General features: G+C 37.8%; 1 protein-coding gene across 1 annotated transcript in view; it reads right to left on the bottom strand.

Annotated features, from left to right (window-relative positions):
• The window catches only part of LOC127550426 (lipopolysaccharide-binding protein-like), a 28047-nt gene extending 6546 nt beyond the window's left edge, over positions 1-21501 (bottom strand). The window contains exons 1-11 of the mRNA XM_051979361.1: positions 21301-21501; positions 19212-19326; positions 18072-18200; positions 15722-15877; positions 14174-14237; positions 11687-11750; positions 10126-10217; positions 6921-7097; positions 4745-4804; positions 3526-3693; positions 1984-2051 (exon numbers count right to left, since the gene is read on the bottom strand). Of these exons, the coding sequence (XP_051835321.1) occupies positions 1984-2051; positions 3526-3693; positions 4745-4804; positions 6921-7097; positions 10126-10217; positions 11687-11750; positions 14174-14237; positions 15722-15877; positions 18072-18200; positions 19212-19326; positions 21301-21427 (1220 nt within the window). The 5' untranslated portion in view covers positions 21428-21501. The remainder of the gene's footprint in view (positions 1-1983; positions 2052-3525; positions 3694-4744; positions 4805-6920; positions 7098-10125; positions 10218-11686; positions 11751-14173; positions 14238-15721; positions 15878-18071; positions 18201-19211; positions 19327-21300) is intronic.

Below are 21501 nucleotides of genomic sequence, written 5' to 3'. Positions count from 1 at the left end.
TGATGCAAAATGAAGCAAGCACAACCAGGAAAACAATGTAGAAAAGAGGTATTGTGATAAAAATAGAAAGAACAACAACAAAAATCAAAACTGAATACTGAGAAATTACAATAAGCAAGCTCAGACCCAAAAAACAGATATGAGAATCTATCTCCCTCTTGCCTTTTTGGAGATAGAGAAATTGCACTATATATAAGGCTAGATTTTGTTAATGCAATGCTTGTTTTTTGAGTAGTTTTTATTTTTTAATCTTTGTTATAGGCTCTATGGGTTAGAAAATAGTTGGAAAAGGAGGAGATATAAAAAATTTTGATGCAGATCAAAGTCAAGAAAGATCAAAGGATGAGGCAGAAAGGACAAGTGCTGCTCCTGCATCAAAAGATCAAATCAAGTAGGAATCCATAACAGTGACCAATAGCATGATGAAGAACCTAGAGACCTTATATAAGGATTGGTTAGAACAATGGGAAAACTGGTCTAGTTAATTTGGAATTGTACCTCAAAAGTTGCTAAATTGTGTATATCTTTTGATCCACCAATACCACTAATTAAGTCTAAAAGAAATAAAGAAAAAAGAAATAAGATTTTATAGACAAACAATTTTGAAAGACTAAAGAACCTTGGTCAATCAAATGACCAACTAGAACATCCATGGAGCTATCTACTTTCTAACAAAGTGGTGTATAAGCTCATGTTGCAAAATAAGACATATTTGGGGGCATGGAGTATCATGCACATTTAATATTGTGGTTTTATTTTTCTTTTTCCCAATTAAAATACAAAGGGGGAAGAGAGATAAAACAGAGTCTTTTTCATTGAAAAAAATTAAGTTAATTTATTTGTTAAAGGACATAAAGGAACTAGGAATGTTTACCCTGAAAGAAGACTTTGAAAACAGAAGAAGTAACACTATAAATTTGAAAGCCTGACATATGGAAAAAGTTAAACTTTGGCCCCACAGGATAAAATTAGGAGCATGGAATGAAAATTGCAGAAAAACAAATAGATTTACACTCAATAAAAGGGAAAAAAATAGTTCCATCCAAAAAATGGAATGGGCTATCTCAGAACATTCATAATAGATTCCTTTTTCTTATTTGTTTCCCCAGATCTGAGTATAGTGCCTTCTGCATAATAGGCGTTTAATAAATGTTAACTGATTATTGATTAATTGATTGTTTTTCCCTTACTAGGGATCTTCAAAAGAAGGTCAAGTAGTCACTTCTCAGGAATACTATAAAGGGAATTCCTAATCAGGTATAGTTTGGACTTGGATGTTATGGGAGGATCCTTATAAATGGAAAAATCTAAGGTTACAATCTAGAATTTTTTCTAGAGTGGTAGAACAAGCCCCAAAATTTTAAATTTAATTAATTTTTGCTGGCACTAAATGTGTCCATTCCTCTAAAGGAAAGTTTACTTATTAGGAAGTCTTACTAAAATTGCACTTTCTTTTCTTGAAATACACCAGAAAATCCAGGATGTATGATTGCCAAACCCTCCTCTCACCATTCACTCATTCCATAGCCATTAGAAAAAAAAAATAAGCTAGCAATTCCCAGAAAAAGTACAGAGGCTAATCAGACATAAGGAAAGAAAATTACACGTTATAGAGCAGAAAGACACAAACTTTCTTTCTCACAGTGGGTTGACAATAATAACGTATTGGAACTATTTTCATTGTCATGTCACCAATCCTGGGGAATTAGGTATAACTTTCCACAGCAAACTGTGGAAAATTGAAATTATGAGTTATGTGTAGGTAATTTATTGTTATATATTTTTAATTCTCCCTGATGTTCTGCTGGACACATCAAACTGCTGTGTTGTTTTATTTTGTTTCCCTTTTCTGTCTTTCTTCTTTTAATTCTACATTTTTAACAAAATAAAAAAAATAAAGTGCTATATAAATAATAGCTACAAAAAAAATAAGAAATTATGAGGTTAGAGAATAAAATAAGAGGACCATCCCTTGCCGCTTACCTTCCTGGATTCACAGAGGAGACAAGTCTGCTGGCATTCACATCCATGGTGGCCCAGACAGTGGTTGTCTAGGAATAAGGAGCAATCTTGTTAGCACCTACACTTAATCTGTGATTAGAATACCAGCAAAGGGATCTGGTGAGCCCTCTGGGAATAAAACTTAGAAAATCAGTGGGAAGGAAGTGGAACAGATGGTAAAGTAACATCTATCTAATCCTAGATAGTTAGAACTGAAAGGAACCCGAAACTATGACTGACAGACAGACAGGTAGATAGATAAACAGATAGACATATGGAAATAAATAGCTATATAGATAGAAATCATTTTGCTATATAGAAAAATAGATCAAATCTTAGAACATAAAAAGTCAGGTCTAAAGGATAGTAGAACATAGCTTTTTATATATTTTCACTAACTTTAAACAAAATTTAGCATTTCCTTCAATTACTAAAAATTTTTAAAGCATGATTCTAAGAAAGGGTCCATAGCCTTTATCAGATTGCCAAAGGGGTCTATAGCACAAAAAAGTAAAGATCACCCAATCTAATATTTTTACGTTTTACAATATGTTCATTTTAGAACATATTTTACAATATATCCAGAGACTATCTTGCCTAAGTTCTTAGAGTTAATTAGTATTGGATTCTGGACTAAAACCTAGATCAGAAGCAATAGATTTGGAATGATGGGGAAATGGATTTGAATACTGATATGGCAACTTTCTATGTGACCTTGGACAAATCATTTGACTTCTCTATATTTCAATTTCCTCATGTGTAAAATAGGAGTGTTGAATTAGATGATTTATAAGGTTCCTTAAAACTCTTTATCCTACCAGCAGCAAGCAGTCTTGTATTCTTGTCATCTCTGCTGTTTAAGCTAAGGCTGGTGAATCATATAAGCTGGGGAATCCCGAGCTTCAGTAGAGCTAAAATTGATGGGATATTCATACTAAGTCTGTTGCTGTTATGGTGAGCAATGGACATCTCCAGGCTGCCTAAGGAGAGTTGAACCAGTCCAGATAAAAAAAAAAAAAACTGAATAAATTAAAGTTTTCATGCCAGTCAACAATGGCACTGTCCCACCAGTGGCTATCATACTTCCACCCTGAAATAAGGAGAGCCAAAACAAACAAAACTCCTCTAAATCCCATGATCCCAGTGTATTTTTTCTTTATCATTTTCTTTATCATCTTTATCATGTCTACAATTTCATAATTGTGTAAAATTTTTTAATTCAGCAATATTAGGAGGGAGTCAACAAAATCATAATTGAGGGGAGTAAACATGCTCTGATTTTGTAATTGACTGCATGTATGGAATACAGATAATTCAGATAATTAGGGTATAAATTAGGCACCCCTATCTACAAGGTAGCAGTTTATCCAAACAACAAGAATGATGCTTAGAAGAAAATAATCTCTAGTGCAGCAATTTGCAAACCCAAATCAGTGACAGCAAATGTCAGTACTATTGAAGAGCTCCCTACTTCTTAGGGATTTGTGAGTCAATTCTTCCCATATTGGCTAACCCCAGACTGACCATACTGAGCAGGAATAAAGGCACCCGGAGGGAACTGGGTAGAATGACAAAGGCCTGGAGCTCCATTTCTGGTGTGAGAGTCACATTCCCTTGACTGAAGACCATGACGGGAGGTGAAGGAGACGATATCTGAAGTTCCATTTGCATATTGGGATACAGCTTGCCCAACTACAGAGGTCAGAAAAGGAAAGTCAAAGACACAGGCAAAGGGAAAGGGATGCATTGCATGCTTCAGATAGATTCATCCCTACAAGTTCTCTAGAAAAGTAAGTCTTAATTTTTTATAATCTTTTGATAAGTTACTGGTAATGGGAAGGTAAAAAAAAAAAAAAGGAATTGGCATTTAAATAGTGACTAATTTGTGCTAGGCATTGTATTAAATGCTTTATGAATGTTATCTCAGTTCATCCCTGCAAGGTAAATACTATTATTTCCCCCATTTTTCATTTAAGGAAACTGAGGCAGATGATTGACTTGTCCAGAGTCACATAGCTGATTTGAACTCAGATTTTCCTGACTCCAGGCCCAGCTTTCTATCTACTCATATGACATAGCTGTTAGCTCTTAGTAGTTAACAAGGAAAAAAAAAAACTTAGGCTTCACATCTAACTATTGATATCTATCTACTGTGTCTATAACTCAAGTCAACCTTGATCACATTAATCAAGATATTAACATTTACTCTTGTCCAAATATTGTGATTTTGCTACTTACTATTTGAGTAGCTTTGAGTAAGTCATTTATTTTCTCAAGATTTCAATTTCCTCATCTGAATGAATTGAAAGGTGATTTCCAGTTCTAACCTACAAAGTTTCTACTGGAAATGAATTCTTTTCAACAATAGCACATTCTCGCAGAATTGTGGGAGCCCCAGGAGGCCATGGATGGAGTACCAGGCCTATAATCAGGAAGGCTAATCTTCCGGAGTTAAAATTTGGCCTCAGACACTTACTAGCTGTATGACTTTGGACAAGTCACTTAATCCTGTTTACCTCAGTTTCCTCATGTATTAAATGGACTAAAGAGTAAAATGGCAAACTCTCCAGTATTTGAAAGAGTCAGACATGACTGAAAAATGGCTGAACTGAAGGAGGCTAAAGGATTTTCTTTTAAAAGGATTTTTCTTTTCCAGGATCACCAAAGGTTTGGAAGGACATGTAACTGCTTTGAGATTCCATGAATTTGTGTTATTCTGAAAACTGTGAGAGTGGAGCCTTACCTGAGGGATCAGAGCTCGGAAGGAAGAGGTGACCAGTCGGATGTGAAAATTCGAAGGAATCTGGACCAAAAGAAGCATGGTAGAAATTAGAACTGGCGGAGGGCCCAGAGCCCTCCTACTAAGAGGGAAAGACTGGCAGTTGGCTAGAACTAAAAGAATTGGGATGAGATGAAGGTTAGCAACCTATCTATTTCTCTCCCACTCCCAACCAGTGGGTGTTGCTGTGGTAACCGGGAGCAGTACTTAATTACTGGAGTAAGGGAAGGGGGTCCCACCAAAATCCAACATATTCCCACCCACTTTATCCTTTTGGTTAAAGGGGGATAGATGATCTAGAGAGAGACATTTTTACATATAGGCACCTTCCTTTGCAGTTGACACATGGTCCTTGAGTTTATTGTGAGCAATAAAATCTTGGAAAGAGTCTTCATCAGACACTCGTTCCAAGAACCCAAAAAGCAAGATACCAAAGGCTTCTCCCTCAGCTTCCCTATCATCCACTACCCTATCCTTGGGCTGCTGGTTAAAGTCAGATTTTCTCAGAGAAAAAAATAGAAGTCCTTTTGCTACTATCACTTTCTTAGAAAAACGTTTGAAATTTCAAATTCACCTTTTTATCCAAACCTTTAATGATCACAGAATCCTAGAACTTCAAAAATATAATGGAATTTCATCTAGTTTAATCCATACCTGATAAATTCATTTTGTAAATATAGTGCTCTACCTCCCTCCCTTCCTCTTCCCCTCTCTCTTCTGTCTCTTTATTTCTCTCTGTCTCTCTGTCTCTTTCTTTCTCTCTGTCACTGTCTCTTTGTCTGTCTGTTTCTGTCTCTCTCTCTCTTTCACTTTCTCTCTTTTTTTTCTCTCTCTCCTCTGACTGCCCCAAAACAAGAGTGAAGGTCCAGTTAACTCACAGCATAGAAATCATGTACTGCCCTGGATGAAGGAAAGAACTATCTTTCCCCATTCCCTTTTAAGCTACATGACTCTGAGAAACAAGCATGGGGTTTTGTTTATTTTAATTTGTCCCTTTCAGCTCTAGCTGCAGGTAGTGGAATTCCTGGAACTGTACCCAAAGCATGATGTCTTGTTGACAGAATTCCAGACTGAGTATTGCAGCTGGCTCAGCAAGAAAGCTTGAGAAGCCAGGTTTACTGGGACTCAACCAAGAAAAGCTTCAGACTTGGAATGTAGTGGGATTAAGTAAGGTAGGAACTGAGTTAATTTATGAACTTAATTCCCTATCTGCTCAGAGAGTCAGGTGGTACATAGGTATACTACCACATATTGGAAAGTAGGTATGTGTATATTTGTGTTTATCATGCTTTTGAAGTGAATATTCCTTTATAAAAGTTAATCTGATTGTTTAGTAATTAAATGGACCAGCATCAATAGGAGTTTGGGACAGTAGCAGAGAGATTTGACTCCCTCATCTCCTTTTAGGGTACCAGAAAACCCTGGGGGAAGGGGTGAAATATATCTATTCTTTAGGGAGTCAGTGTTACTTGTATTTTGTATGTACAAAGTTGTTTGTTTATTCTTTTCCCTATTATTAGAATGTAAGCATAAGCAGGAAATATTTTTTGCCTTTCTCTATCTCTCCCATACTGAGGAAAATTGCCTCATAATAAGTACTTAAAAATGCTTATTGATCAGTCGATTTTTGTACCTTCCCTTCCATTTTAGACTGTAAGCTCCTTGAACAATTTACATTATATTAATATTGTAAAAATGAACAATTTTAAAAGACTTGAGGACTCTAGATAATACAATGACCAACTATGATTCCAGAAGATTAATGATGCAGAATGGTACCCATCTTCTGATGCAGAGGAGTTAGATTCAAGATAAAGAATAAGACATATTTTCATTATTGTGGTTGTACATGACAAACATAGGAATCTGCTTTTCTTGAGTTGGAAAAAGGAGGCAGGTGGGAGGGAGAAAATATAAATTCCTGATAATTGGAGAGGAAAAAAAACCTAAAAATATAAGGTACTTCCGAATCAATGTCCTAGCTATCTTTGTCCCTTCTAGAGCTGTAATTCTAGGAATTCTATTAATTTGCTGTGGTCCTTTCTGGTAGAAAGATAATGGGACTTTAGTCCCAATATAATCAAGCTCTGATTGTACCTTCTGACCCTAGGGATCACTTCCTTTAAACTTCCTTCCTTACCATGTCATCTGTGATGGTATAATTCATGGTGCCTGCCTCCCAATAAACTTGGCTGGCTGTATTGAAGACGCTATCAGAAATTCCAAAGTAAACCATGAGATCATGGTCTTCAGGGAGATTCATGGCAGCAGGTACAAAGGGAACAGAGGATCGATGACTTTGCCTGAAAAACTCTCCCTGAAAAAGAGAGAGAAATATCATTACCCAAGGTTTTCATCTGAAAATGTTTTTAGTTTTAATCATTAGTTTTCTGAAATCATACAAAGATGCAGAGTAGGTAGTCACCCATATTGTTTTGATATGAAGGTTGCCTTACATGACTGCCAAATTCTCTGTCCCTCAAAATCTCCCTCCTCTAGTGCCTACAAGTCCAACCATTAGAGATTTATTCCTTTTCACCAAATATAGTCTTTGTTTCAGAGCGTTAGTTTCTTTTTCTTCTATAAAATAGCATTTGAACTGTCCACCTCACAGGACTGCAGAGAGGAAAATATTTCATAAACCTCAAAGTGCTACAGAAATGGGAGCTATTATTGCCATGTCCTAAATAAATGTGACCATTCCTAGGGATCATTATATGCCTAATTATAGCACACAGGTAAATTCTTTCTCATATTCAAAGGTCAAAATAGTCTGGAAAATAATTTTTTACATAGTACTTTGAGACGTACAAAACCTTTTCTTCACAACTGGTCCCTGAGGTAAGTAGTGGCAGAATTCTTATAACCTGTTTCATGGATGAGGAAACTAAAGTTAACAAACTAATTGCCTTGCTCATCACATAGCTTGTAAATTCTGGAACTACAATGGATGGAACTTCCAGTGCTATTTCCTCTATATTTCAGCTCCTGAGTTCCTGAGAGTGGGGAGAATCTGGGGTTACAAATGATATCTGAGAGGGATTTTTATATTCTCTAGTGCCATGACCACAGGACAAATCAATGAGCAATAAAGGAAATCTATAACCGAGGTCATCCAACAATTAGGATGGCTCTACACTTCAAAGGTTCTGATGTGCCCTAGGGCAGAACTAATGAGAAATACAGTCTCTCAGGGTGAATAGCACCTAAAGATGGAACCATCTCAGAAGTCACCTAGTCCAAATCATACCCAGATCGTGAATTCCATCTTGATCATTCTTAACAGTTCTATGTTGTACATAACTTGCTCTGTTTCTTTTGTCTTGCTTCAAATGACATTTTTTCTTAAAGTTAATTCATAAACATACAAAATTCAATTCATCAAACATTTAAAATTCATTGTAAACATGTAAATGTCAATGCAACAAATCCTTGTGTGCAAGATTCCATATGAGGTATTCCTGATAAATTAAAAACTTATCAGCCCCTGCCTACAAGGAACTTATTTTTTTATTGGAGATGAGGGAGAAAGCATGTAATATGAAAACAGATAAATGTATTAAGGGGTATAGACTGAAAAGGGAGGCAGATAGAGCACTGGGCTTGGAATCAGCAAGACTCATCTTTACAAATTGAAATCTAACCTTAGACACTCAATAGTTGTCATTATAGCAAGTCACTTAAGCCTGTTTGCCTCAGTTTTTCATCTGTAAAATGAGGTGGAGAAGGAAATGGCAAATGACTTAAGTATTTACTCCAGGAAAATCCTAAAAAGGGGTTCACAGAGAGTCAGACATGACTGAAATGCCTGAATAACAATAGCAAGGCAGTGGTGAAGCCATGATCACCCAGAATATTTAAGAGCCCAAAGAGCTAGGTGAATTAAGGAAGATTTTATACACACACACACACACACACACACACACACACACACAGAGAAAGAGAGAGAGAGAGAGAGAGAGAGAGAGAGAGAGAGAGAGAGAGAGAGAGAGATAGGAATAATAAAAGAAGGAAGACATTACAAGTAGAAAGCATGGCTGATATAAATATATGGAGGGAGAAGATGGATCTTAAGCTTAGGCAATAGCCAAAAATACAGTTTAGTTTAAAATATAGAGTAGCTGAAAGGGAATAATATAAAATAGACTGAAATGTTAGTTCATATCTATATTTCAGAGGATCTTAAATGTCAAGTTAAAGAATTTGTATTTATGTTGAAGGCTATCTTTGCATGTGTTTAGAAAGATAAAATACTGTTGAGAAAAAGAATTTATATTTGTTGTGGAATCATAGATCTTGAATTAGAAGGGGCCCTAGAGATAACTTAGTCCAAAATCTTCATTTTATAGATTAAGAAGCAGACTCAGGGTGTGAAGTATGCTGGGTTATCGCCTCAGAAGATTCACAAACCCTTTGACAAAGAGAAAGTGTATTATGGTTACAGAATATGGGATATTCTTAAAGACATGGCTACTGTGCTTATATATTATGAAAGGGGATTCTTGAAGTAGCTAGATGGTATAATGGATAGAGTGTTGGACTTGGAGTCAAGAAGATCTGAATTCAAATTCAACCTCCCTTTATTAGCTATGTAGTAAATTAGCTCAAGTGAGCTAATATTTGTAAAGTACTGAGCATAGTGCCTGGCACACAGATGTTTGTTCTCTTTCATTAATCATTGTGCAACCCCAGACAAGCCATTTATTCTCTGGATGATTTAGTTTCTTTATCTATAAAATAGAAATAATAATATCTACTTTCCATGATTATTATGAGGATTAAATGAGATAATACTTTACAGTGTTTGCTCCCTTTCATTATTCACTGGGCAACCCTAGACAAGCCATTTATCCTCTGAACGACTTAGTTTCTTTATCCGTAAAATAGAAATAATAGTATCTACTTTCCATGATTATTATGAGGATTAAATGAGATAATACTTTACAGTGTTTTATAAACCTTAAAGTGCTATGTAAATGCTATCATCTTCATGTCATCATCATCATTATTTTTGGACAGTCTTTGGTAAATAGCCAAAATGTTAAAAAAAAAAAAAGAACATCAATAAAACTTTTTTTCAAATAAAGTAGAAAACAGTAAGGGGATCTTGAAATGGATAGATAGGAAGCAAGGCATAAAAACCATGTCTCATGCCTTCCTTTATAGTACCTAGTTCTAGGCTCTGTATAGTGCAAATCCTTAGTCAATAATTCAAACTGTGGGATAGGCAAGGCAGCCTGGTGACTGGGAATATAATTTCTCCAGCCATGCTCTTTGAGGAGGATCATCAGGAGGATTCTCTTCCTGCCTTAGCTTCTCAAAGTCTGCTGAATGGAACTCCTCACCTTAAAGAGGGTGTCCAAGCTGTGGGATGAGGCCTGGGGCGGCCCAGTCAGGGAATAATCCATGCCGGCAATTTGGTCAATCTTGGCAATGACTAGAAACAAAGAAAGAGAAATACAGTCAGGTTTTATCTGTTATTCCCAATATTCTAGACAACTCTGTCTGACCTGTGGTTCCCACAAGTCCCACCCAGAGCCCAGATCTTTGTTGGGCCAAAAGTAGTCAATGTATCATCAACATTCTACTTCCCCATTCTATATGTTATCCCTAGAAACTTTATAAAAAATTTGCAACCTGTCTATCCTAATCATCACCAAACACCTGCTCCTCCAGACCTATCACTCAGCCAATGGTTCTCTCTGAAACTATATGATGGAGAAGAGTCTCCACTAACCACTTCTGCTTCGGAGTAACTGGAAGCTTTCCCTGGTTCTGCTTGGGGAAAGCAACCTCTCTACCAGAGTTGAAGACATGACCTTCTTTCCCTTTAATGAAGGGTAGGGAACTATGAGTATGAATATTGCATATACAGTCAAATGTGATGACGTTCTAGTTAATTTTGCTAGACCTTTTTTCTTTTTATATTTGTGCATATTTACTTCAAAAATGATACTGTAGGAGGATGTATTCTGATGGAAGTGGATCTCTTCGATAAAGAGAAGATCTAACTCAGTTCCAACTGATCAATGATGGACAGAAGGAGCTACACCCAAAGAAAGAACACTGGAAATGAATATAAACTGTTTGCATTTTTGTTTTTCTTCCCGGGTTATTTATACCTTCTGAATCCAATTCTCCCTGTGCAACAAGAGAACTGTTCGCTTCTGCACACATATATTGTACCTAGGATATACTGTGACATATTTAACATGTAAAGGACTGCTTGCCATCTGGGGGAGGGAGTGGAGGGAGGGAGGGGAAAAATTCACAGAAGTGAATGCAAAGGATAATGCTGTAAAAATTACCCTGGCATGGGTTGTGTCAATAAAAAGTTATAATTATTTTTAAAAATTGTGTATAGTTAAATCTGTACAGGGAAGAAATATAGAATAATGATAGAGATCTGATCTGGAAGCCAGGAAGGTTTAGGTGTGAGCCTTGCCTCTTACACATACTGGTTGTGTGATTCCAAGCAAGTCACAACCTCTTAGTGATGTAGGCAACTCTCTAACACCCTAAGCTTTAGAGAAGGTGCTGACCTGCACTGGTAGAGGAAGTTTCCTCATTCAAAAGTTTCCCAAACCATTGAAGTCATGGGGCTAGTTCTTATCTCTATCACAGAGTCCTAGACTGCATTACACATGACCTTTCCAAGGAATTCCCTTCCTGCACAGGTATAGAAGAGATATTATAATCAATGAGTCTCCAATCAATAAGCAGAACTGACTTCATTTTAACCAAACAAATAGGAAGAGAAATCTGATGTGATTTAATCCCCAAATTCATTACAAATGAGATTGATATCCTTCTTATCTGTGCCCCAGCTTCCACGTTATGGATAATGGAACTGTAGCTTTCATTTCCCACACATAATCCAAAAATGGAGCCAAGTAGGATCCATACCTGGGAGAGTCTGAAGATAGGGTTGAAGGTCTGAAGCAACGGACTTCTTGACTATCTCGCAGATCTAGGGAAAGTGAAATAGGTCACAGAGTCAGAAGCTGTGGGTAAAACTGCCCTGGGAGCCACCAGCACCAGGGCTGAAGGTCTGCCCTTGACCCACATTGACTGTGTAACTCTGAGTAGTTACTCATTGCTCCAATATGAGTTGAGGAGAAGGCGCCAGAGGGACTCCATTTACCTGGGAGTTTCCTTTAACAGTGAAATTGTAGATCCATTACCAATTATATAGCCAGAGATGATTAGAACCTGAAGCAGCCTTGGAGACTAATTAGTCTAACTCCTTCACTTTACAAATGGGGTAATTGAAGTCCAATGAGGGAAAATAATTTGCCCAAATTTATTCACATAATATGTTATCTGTAAAACTGGGATTAGAACCTGAGTCTTCTTACTCCCTTTGCAGAATTCTTTGTACTATAACTCTGATCCATCCTTTACAGCCCTTTGTACTCCCTAATGGTATTTTATTTCTTTTTTTTAATAGTATTTTATTTTTCCCCAAATATAGAGAAAATTTTAAACATTTTTTTTAATTTAAATTTTTTAGAGCAATGTTGAGCAAGATAATTGAGGTATCTTCCAGTCCCAATGGATGGCATAAAGAATTCTAGCTTGAATCTACTCCTACCCCTGCCCATCTCTGATCTTTACTGAGAGGCAGGAGTGGAGAAAAGAGCATGTGGCAACTATGAGCAAGGTCATCAAAGGTAACCAGCAAAGGTAATAAAGATGAAGTATGGTATAGGAGAAGAGCACTGACGCTGGTGTGGGGAGACCTAAGCTCAATATCACCTCCGGCATTTACTACTTTGGCATTTCTGGGCAAGTCACTTAATCCTCAGACAAATCTTTGTATCTGTAAAATGAAGACTTAGACAAGATAGTGCCTGAGGTCCCTTCCTGCCCTAGATCTGTGATTCTATGACCTTGGTACTCTGCCATCTCATCCTGGTCATTGTTCAGATCGTCCCAAAGTACTTGGACAAGACAAAGAGTCTCTGTTCTTTTGACACAGTGTGTTCCTGGAAATCACATCATAAAGGAGATTGTCCTAAAATAAAATAGAAATGAGTTGGTGACACCGAGGAGAAAGCCTCAGACATTTTTTAATGTGTGATTCTGGGCAAGTCACTGTATCTCTATCCCTCCTCTGTCTCATTATCTCAGGAATAATAATAACATCGAACTTCCAAGGTTGGTTGTGAGAATAAAAGGAGATAATATTTATAAAATGCTTTATTAACCCAGAATTCTCCCCCTCCTTAATACTGTCTTCTGGCTTCCTTCAGGTCCCAGTAATCCCACCCTTTGTTAGAAGTCTTCCCTTCATGTGAATGCCCTTCCTCTGATTATCTCCAATTTATCTTCTTTTGATCTTGTTTGTGCTCGTTTGCTGCCTCCCCCTTTAGATTGTAAGCTCCTTAAGAGCAGGGATTGTTCCTGTTTTTCTCTGTATCCACAGCATTTAGGCACAGTATTTAGCACATCCTGTTGTTTGGTCATTTCAATCATGTCTGACACTTTGTGGTCCCATTTGGGGTTTTCCTGGCAAAGTTACTGGAGTGGTTGACCATTTTCTTCTCCAGTTCATTTTACATATGGGGAAACTGAGGCAAACAGGGTGAAGTGACTTGCCCATGGTGACACAGCTAGAAAGTGTCTGAGACCACATTTGAACTTAAGAAGATAAGTCTTCCTGACTCCAGACACAGCTATCTATGGCACAACTTAGTGTCTTTTCCGGCACATAGCAAACAATTAGTGAAAGATCATTGACTTTACATGGCTTACCCTACTAGGGAAGGCCCAGTTCCTTCCTATAAATGATCTAGGCCACAGAGGATCAAAGAGGATAAGAGTTCACATTTTTATAGCACTTTAAACGTTACAAGTAATGCTGGAAGATAGGTAGTACAAGCACGATTATTCCCATTTTATAGATGAGGAAAGTGAAGTTCAGAGGGAATAATAATAATAATGGATATTTTATTTAGCCTTTTAAGACTTGCAGAGTTCTCCTTTGAAGAAAACTGCAAGGTAGGCAGTATGGGAATTATTATTTCCATTTGGCAGCTGAGAGGGAGGAAGAGTCCTCACTCATAAATAATTCATGGTAAAGATGGAAACTTCAGCCCAGTTCTTCCATCTTGTGCTCTTTCCACCCCATTAGCAGCCTTACTAGGTAGCTCAGTAGATCTGAATTTAAATGTCACTTTAGATATTTTGAAACATTGCACATTCAGGGAAATAGCACCTATCTCCCAGAATTGTTGTGAAATACTCTGCAAACTTTAAAAAAAATACTCTATAAAGCTCATGTGTGATCATAGTGCCCTGGGGTTCCATTTTGTAATTGCAACAATTAGTTCTGGAGGAAAAGGTTTGAAAGGGCTTAATTGTGGTCCAGAGCTCCCTTCTCCTTGTTACCTTATCTTCCAAGATTCTTCTGAATTTGGACTCGATATGGTTTTGGAAGAGGTTCAGCAGCCACCTGAGGCAATAAACATAAGTCAGACACAGACCAGAAAGACCCACCATGACCAGAGCTGCTCTGGGTATAAAGGGGGAGAAAATTCAAATCATCCCCTAGCTATGGCCCAGGCCTATCTGGAAGGAAAGGGCATCCAGAGGACTTTTCCTAAATGTTACAAGTACTTGGGGAGGCATATGAAACTTCAAATAGAACCAGCACATTTATTCAGCACCTCCTACAGTATACGGCAATGGCAGCTGAATTAGGATGTTACCTGGGGAAGAGAAGGAAGGGAAGGAGTCAAAGTTCTACCTGGACAGGCCTTGGGACAGGGTGATAAAAGGACACTAAAAACTAGAGAGCACAGGCAGAGACAGGCCCTTCCATCCTGAAAGATCCAAATGACATTTCCTTAGAAAAGTCCAAAGTGACTGAGGGATCCCAATCCTGATCCAGATCCATAAACTACATCAGTTGCCAAAGTATCCAGCCTGTTGCTATGGACCTATGGAGGATTTGGAGACAGAAAGGATATTACAGATTATCTAATCCAATCTTCTTATTTTACTTAAAAGGAAACCAAGGCTCACAGAAGAGAAGTAGCATGTAGGAAAAGGTACACATAGGCATTAAATGGCAGTGTCCATGGGATTCCAACTCAGGCCTTCTGACTCCAAATCATTCTTTTCATTAGAAAGCTGTAGAATGGATGACTCTAAAAAATTCATTTTCTTTTCTTTTCTTTTTTTTTTTTTTTTGAGGAGATTAGATACAAATCTGCAGATTGATTGCCCACTGGTCCAATTCCCATGACCCTTTAAGGAACATTTTTGTTGACTTGGTCATTTTATACAACACATACTAGAACAAGAATCTTCTTTAACACATTCAACCATTGGCCATTCAGCCTTTGTGTAGAATACCTCAAACGAGGGGAGAATTTACCACTGTACAAGGCAACTAGTCTGTCTTTGGATGACTCTCAAGAAGTTTTTTGTTTGTTTGTTTTCTCAGATATTCAATCTCAAATTGCCTCTTTGCAGCTTCATCCTCCTGCAGGCTCTCCTTTTCAATCTACACATATTCCTAAAATTGCATGATCAAAACAAAGCATAGTATTCCAGATGTAATATGATTAGGGCAGAGTATAAAGGGGCTTTGCCTCTTAGTGCAATCAATTTACTCTCTTAACTTTTTAGGCTTCTAGTCTGTCAAAAACTCCAGGCCTTTTTCAAAGAAACTACTATACATGAGGCTGATTTTTTGAACCCAAGTTTAATACTTTACATTTATCTACATTTTGCCATATTAAAATTCTACTTCAATATTCTACTCTATCATGAACTTTTGGATTCTGACTGTTGCCTATTATCTTGGCCACCAACATCAAGGAGGACAATGATAGTTGACCTTTGTGCCCCCATTAGAGGAAGAATTGCGAGGGGGATAGACTATGACATTGACCCACAGGATAATTCTAGAGGATCATAAGAATTACCTACCCAATTTTCCCAGAAATGTCAAGATCAACATCCGCAATGTGGCTGCTACATTGTTTGTTGGTGACTGTGGGTCTCCCAGAACTATCACTGCTCAATGCCAGAGATACCGAAATGGAAATACCTTTAACTTGCAGATCGAAGGAACCACTTACTTTCCTAATAAAGAAAAAAGAAGAGCTAAATTGGAACCAGGAGGGGCTCTGCCCGAGAAGATAGATATGTTTGTGCATATGATGTTTTGAGCATTGTTCAAGAAAAGAAAATTCCTCTTTTTAGCAAAATTTTGCTAAATTCTGCGGTCATGGAAATGACCTCTGGGTTTTCAAAAGCCATACCAGCTGAAAGGAACTCTGGCAGGACCAAGCTGGAGAAACCGAGTAAAAAATGACCTTTTGCCATCATTTGAGAGCCAGACTAAGTTTGGAGATGTTCCTTGCCAGTTTGATTACTGGGGGTGATTTTTAAGTACAGAGAGATTGGTATCTTCATTAGCAGAGGGAAGTCCATTTTAGGGATATCAAGCAGCCTTGAAATTTTGCCAGGGACGTACTTCCCTGCTGTACAGATGCACAATGATGACTAATAAACGGTCTTCATAAGGAAGAAGCATGTTTGCTCCTGAACTGCCACCTCCAGCTTCCCCAACCCTAATAGTATCACCACCACTATGTTTGTCTTCCAGGATCATCTTGCCTCATTGCTATGTCGGTGCACCCATACCTTGGGAACATTGATGATGGTGGGGTATGCTGGCCCTGGGTGCTTTAAAGGTTCTTTCCCGTTCTCTGCCTCTCCAAGATTAATTCGGCTGAGATTCCAAGAATTCCTTCTTACATATTACTATAGAAAGATTCTTTGAGATTGTTTTCCCATTTTTCTTTTAGGAAATATGGTTATAATAAAATCTAGAGGTTCCACTAGCTTCTCTGACTCATCAGTCTGTCATAATTCCTTTCCCTCTCTTAATTTGGTTAAAAGCCAGGGACAATGAATGGGGAAGTGGGAAGAGGGGGAAGAGAGGAAAAGAACTGGTCTTGTAGACATGGAAAATGTGAGTCAGTGATGTAGATAAATTCTGTTAATGATTTGGTTAATGTTAGGAAGGTCTAAGGAGAAGCATCAGGATGCCAGGCCTGAGGAAAATGAGATGGAAGAGAAAGGGACATGCTGAAATTCAGTTTTATGGTTTTGCTGTGGGTAGGACCCAGTTGGAACATGAACATAATGCCCCAGCAGGAATGATAGGTCCTTTCAGGAAGGCACTAATCCCAGGCAATGATGGTGGGCCTGAGCATTTTCAGAGCTGGGATCATGTGAAGTGCTCATGTGATAATTTCTTTACTACTTCCTCCATCCTGAGAAGATTAATTAGTATGACAGTAGAGTTGAGAGTTCAGGATTCTGGTCCTTGTTCTGCAACTATTGACTGTGTGACCTCAGAAAATTTTTTTTGCATTTATTTCCTTGTCAATAAAATTGGGGAACTGGACTGGATGAGCTCAAAGATCACTTCCTATTCTGACATTTTGTTGTTAGATCCCTTCCAACTCTGATACTTTTTAAATTATAGCTTTTTATTTTCAAAATACATGCAAAATTTTGTTTTCTTTCTCAGGTTTTTTTTTCCCTTCTTGATCCGATTTTTCTTGTGAAGCAAGAGAACTGTATAAATATGTATGCATATATTGGATTTAATAGATATTTTTACCATATTTAACATATATTGGATTACTTGCCATGTAGGGGAGGAGGTGGGGAAAAATTGGAACACAAGGTTTTGCAAAGTTTAATGTTGAAAAATTATCTGTGCATATGTTTTGAAAATTAAAAAGCTTTAATAAAAAAATACATACAAAGATAGTTTTCAGCATTCACCCCAAAAAACCCCATGTTCCAAAATTTTTCCTTCCCTTCCTTGAACCACCTCCTTTCCTAGACAACAAGCTATTCAATATATATATAAACATGTGCAATTCTTCTGTATATATTTCCATATTAATTATGCTGCACAAAAACATCAAATCAAAAAGGGAAAAAAGTGAGAAAAAAATCAAGTAAACAACAACAAAAATACTATGTTGTGATCCACATTCATTCCCCATAGTCTTCTTTTGGGTGCAGATGGGTTTCTCCATTCTAAGACCATTAAAATTGACCTGAATCACCTCATTGTTGAAAAGAGCCACGTCCATCAGCAACTCCGATTTTTTTAAATTCTATTTTCTAAGATGCTTATGAGTTTTGACCTCTTAGATTTCTGTGACTAGGAATCCTCACCCCAGAGAAGAAAGAATTGCTAGAATAGAGAGATTACTGTGAAACTAGAAGCTTGCAACAACACCCAACTTACACAAAAGACTTGCGTGCTTTCCAATCTCCATCTACATGGATAAAAGAATTGGAGACAGAGGCCTTTAGACCTTCACCAGGCACCAGATTCAGTTTGGTGTTCTTCAGTTCAACACGTTGTATCCTAAGGCTAAAAAAGAAAAACATATATGGTAAAGTGAAGGGAAAACAAGGATGTGGGAATGGGCCTGAGCAGAAATATCAGGATCCTGAAATGGTCTCTGGAGGCTCATTCTGATGGTCTTCTTCCTCAAAGAGCTTTCCTTAGGGAGTTACAGAGCCTCAGCCAAGTCATATTCTTAATAGCTTGCCCAGCATGTTAATAGCTCAGTTTTTTAGAGCTTTAAAGTTTATGAAATGAACAGTATAGTATTTGTTTTATCATTCATATTTTATCAATAAGGAAAGTGAGCTTAGATGATAGGAAATGATTTGTCCAGGATGACAATGAAGGCCAGAGCCAGGATTTGAGCTTTGGCCAACTGAATCCAAGACCAGTACCCAGTCCATGCAGACCCTCAACTCTATTACTCAAGAACCTCTGAAGCACATCATTTTTTCACTCTCTTGCCTGCAATGATATCTCTTTGAAATCAGGTCAGAATGAAGACCTCTGAATGGGGAAAAATAAGAAAATAACTCATATTAATCATGAGAACAGTTTGCATTTCTACAGCACTCTAATACTACAAAGTACTTCCCTTAAAATCACGGTTCCCTCAAGTATAAAAGGGAATAGTTGCATTTCATTAACTCTGATGATGCTGGGCCTATAATGGGTAGGAGGCATATCAGCTGAATATTTTAATAAAACTCCTCCATTCATTTTTTATACTAATTCTATCCCTTATTAGTTTGCTCTTCTACGTCTCTTTAATGTCACCAGAAGGAATCCCCAAAATGAGGGCAGATGATTACCTTTATTGACCATAACTTAGGATGACGCTGCTTTCCATTCCCCAAGCTCCCTGAGTTGGAAATCAATTACTTTGGAAAGATAACCATGTTTCCAAAGCTTCCTCTGAACCCTATATCCAAAGAGCTCCTTGATCCAATAGAGCAGGATCTTCTCTCTTCTCTATGACTGCCCAAGACCAGTCCTCTGTATTGGCACCTCTGGGTTCCAAACTTCCCACCTTACCTCTTGAAATTATACTCCCCGCGTCCAAGTGCTTTAATCTTAAAATCCCCTTTAAAATCAGGCAGAGTGATCATCAACAATTCTTTTTCCAAGGTTTTCACTCCCTCAACACCAGCTGCAGAGATAAAGAGTTGAATGGTATAGGAGGGTGGGTAAAGGAGAGTTGTAAACAATTGCAAGTGCCAAACGAGGAGTTTATGTTTGATTCTATAGGAAATAGAGAGCCATTGTAAGAGTATGTGTGGGTATCTATAAAGCTATCCCTAGCTATCCCTGTAAAGCTGTCCCTAGTCTAGATAAATATATAGACAGACATATAAATATATACATATATACTACATAGGATTGGAGATAGATTAGATAGATAATCAGACATATACATGTTACATATACATATATTGCATAGAACTGGAGATAGATAGATAGATATCCCATAGTAGTGGTATGGGGGGTAGGACCTATGTGTCCAGCTCTGCCCTAACTGATGGTTAAGCAAATTTCACTCTGTTCTTCTTCACCATTGGGATTTCTGTGCAATGAGGCTAATATTTAACTCCCTTCCCTGCTCAACCCTCATCCATTTCAAATCCTAAAGCTGTAGTCTAAAGTGTCCTGTACCTTTGACCAATCTCAGTTCACATCTACTCAGAGATCAGGACTAGCTGTCAGAGAAGCTGCATCCTAATCCTACCCTGACACTAGCTCAATGTGTGACTTTGGACAAATTTCTTCCCCTCTCCAAAGTAATGAAGCACTTAGACTCCAATGTCTGATGTCCCTTCCTGCTCTGACAGTCTGTCTTTTAAGCTGGGAAAGATAGATTGCTAGCTAGTAACTGGGAGGAACAAGGTCACTGTTGGGGATGTTGCCCAACTACTGCCTTGGGACACTGTTGCTTCCTCTTCCTCCTCCTCCTCTTTCCCCATCTCTTCTTCCTCCTCCTCTTCCTCCTTCTCTGTCTCTGCTTGTCAGTTTTTCTCTCTAGACTCCTTTCTTTTTCTCTCCCTTTGTTTAGCCATTCCTTTATTTTAATAAAAGTTTCTGGAAGAATTCATCTTGGATTTTACATCCCTTTGGTTAGCTTCCATCTCACAAAGCAGTTAATGAGAACTGTTAACATTATATATTATTTCATTTTATTCATCCAATGGTCTATGCTTGAGAAAATGACTTCCTTTTAGTTCTTAAATGCCTCCTCTTTCCCCTCCCTTAACATGCCAGGGCACAGATTATTAATCTTCATTTGACAGAAGGGGAAACTCAGAAATGAGAAAGTGACTGATTGAAGACTATAAGATTTAGAGTTGTAAGAGCTCAAAGGACATTGTCTAATTCAACCCTCCCATGTTACAGATGAGGATACTGAGGACCAGAGATAATATAGTAAGTAAGTAGCAGAGCTGGGATTCAAATCCAAACCCTATGACTTCATTTAAGTCTCAGTCTAACTTCCCATGCTACTTTCTTAAGGTGCTGACTAGGAACACTTGGTTAAGTAGAGAAAGAAAAGGAAAAAGCATATATTAAGGGACTTCTATGTGCAAGCACTGTGGTTCCATGCTTTACAAGTATTATCTCATTGGACTATCACAACAACCCTGGGGGTTAGGTGCTACTATTATCTCCAGAAAAACACACAGTCTACAATAGTGCTTGAGACCTCATTTGAACTCAGGTCTTCCTGACTATTCATTACATCATGTAGCTGTGCTAAATAAGTCACTAAATTACCTTGAAGGACTAATAAGAAAACAAACTGCAATGTCAAACATCCAGTCAATAAGACTGAAACCAGCTTCTCCTGATAATTTTTCCAGTGAAATAGCCTTAGAAAGTTACGCTATATGTCTGTAGCAACCTTGTGGGGGCAGATAGAAGAAAACACAAATTTTGTATTTTACAAATGAAGAAAGTGAAATTCTGAGAAGACAAATGATCTCCTTTGATCTTATCATGCTAATAAGTAGCAAAGTTAGGGCTAAAATCTAGGGTTTTTTTTTTTTTTTTTGCCAACCCTACCCCATTCCTTAACAGGTTTATCTGTGCAAGTAAGATATGGGAAGCCCTCAGAGATGTTCCAGTTCCTTACCATAATTCAGACCCTTTTGGGTGATCCTGGCCACCATTCCTGGATTGCTGCCATCAACCTGAGAACACAGAACCTCCAAGAGAACCAATAAAGACACCAATATGCAGCTCTGGGCCCTCATCATCATTTCAAGGTTCTTCCTTATAAAAAAAGAAGTGAAGAGCTTGCTGATGTCTCCCCCAGTGTACAGGGAAGCTGGAG

This window comes from Antechinus flavipes, chromosome 2 (genome assembly GCF_016432865.1).
Source record: "Antechinus flavipes isolate AdamAnt ecotype Samford, QLD, Australia chromosome 2, AdamAnt_v2, whole genome shotgun sequence".
NCBI lineage: Eukaryota > Metazoa > Chordata > Mammalia > Dasyuromorphia > Dasyuridae > Antechinus > Antechinus flavipes.
This window is presented reverse-complemented; position numbering and strand designations above follow the sequence as displayed.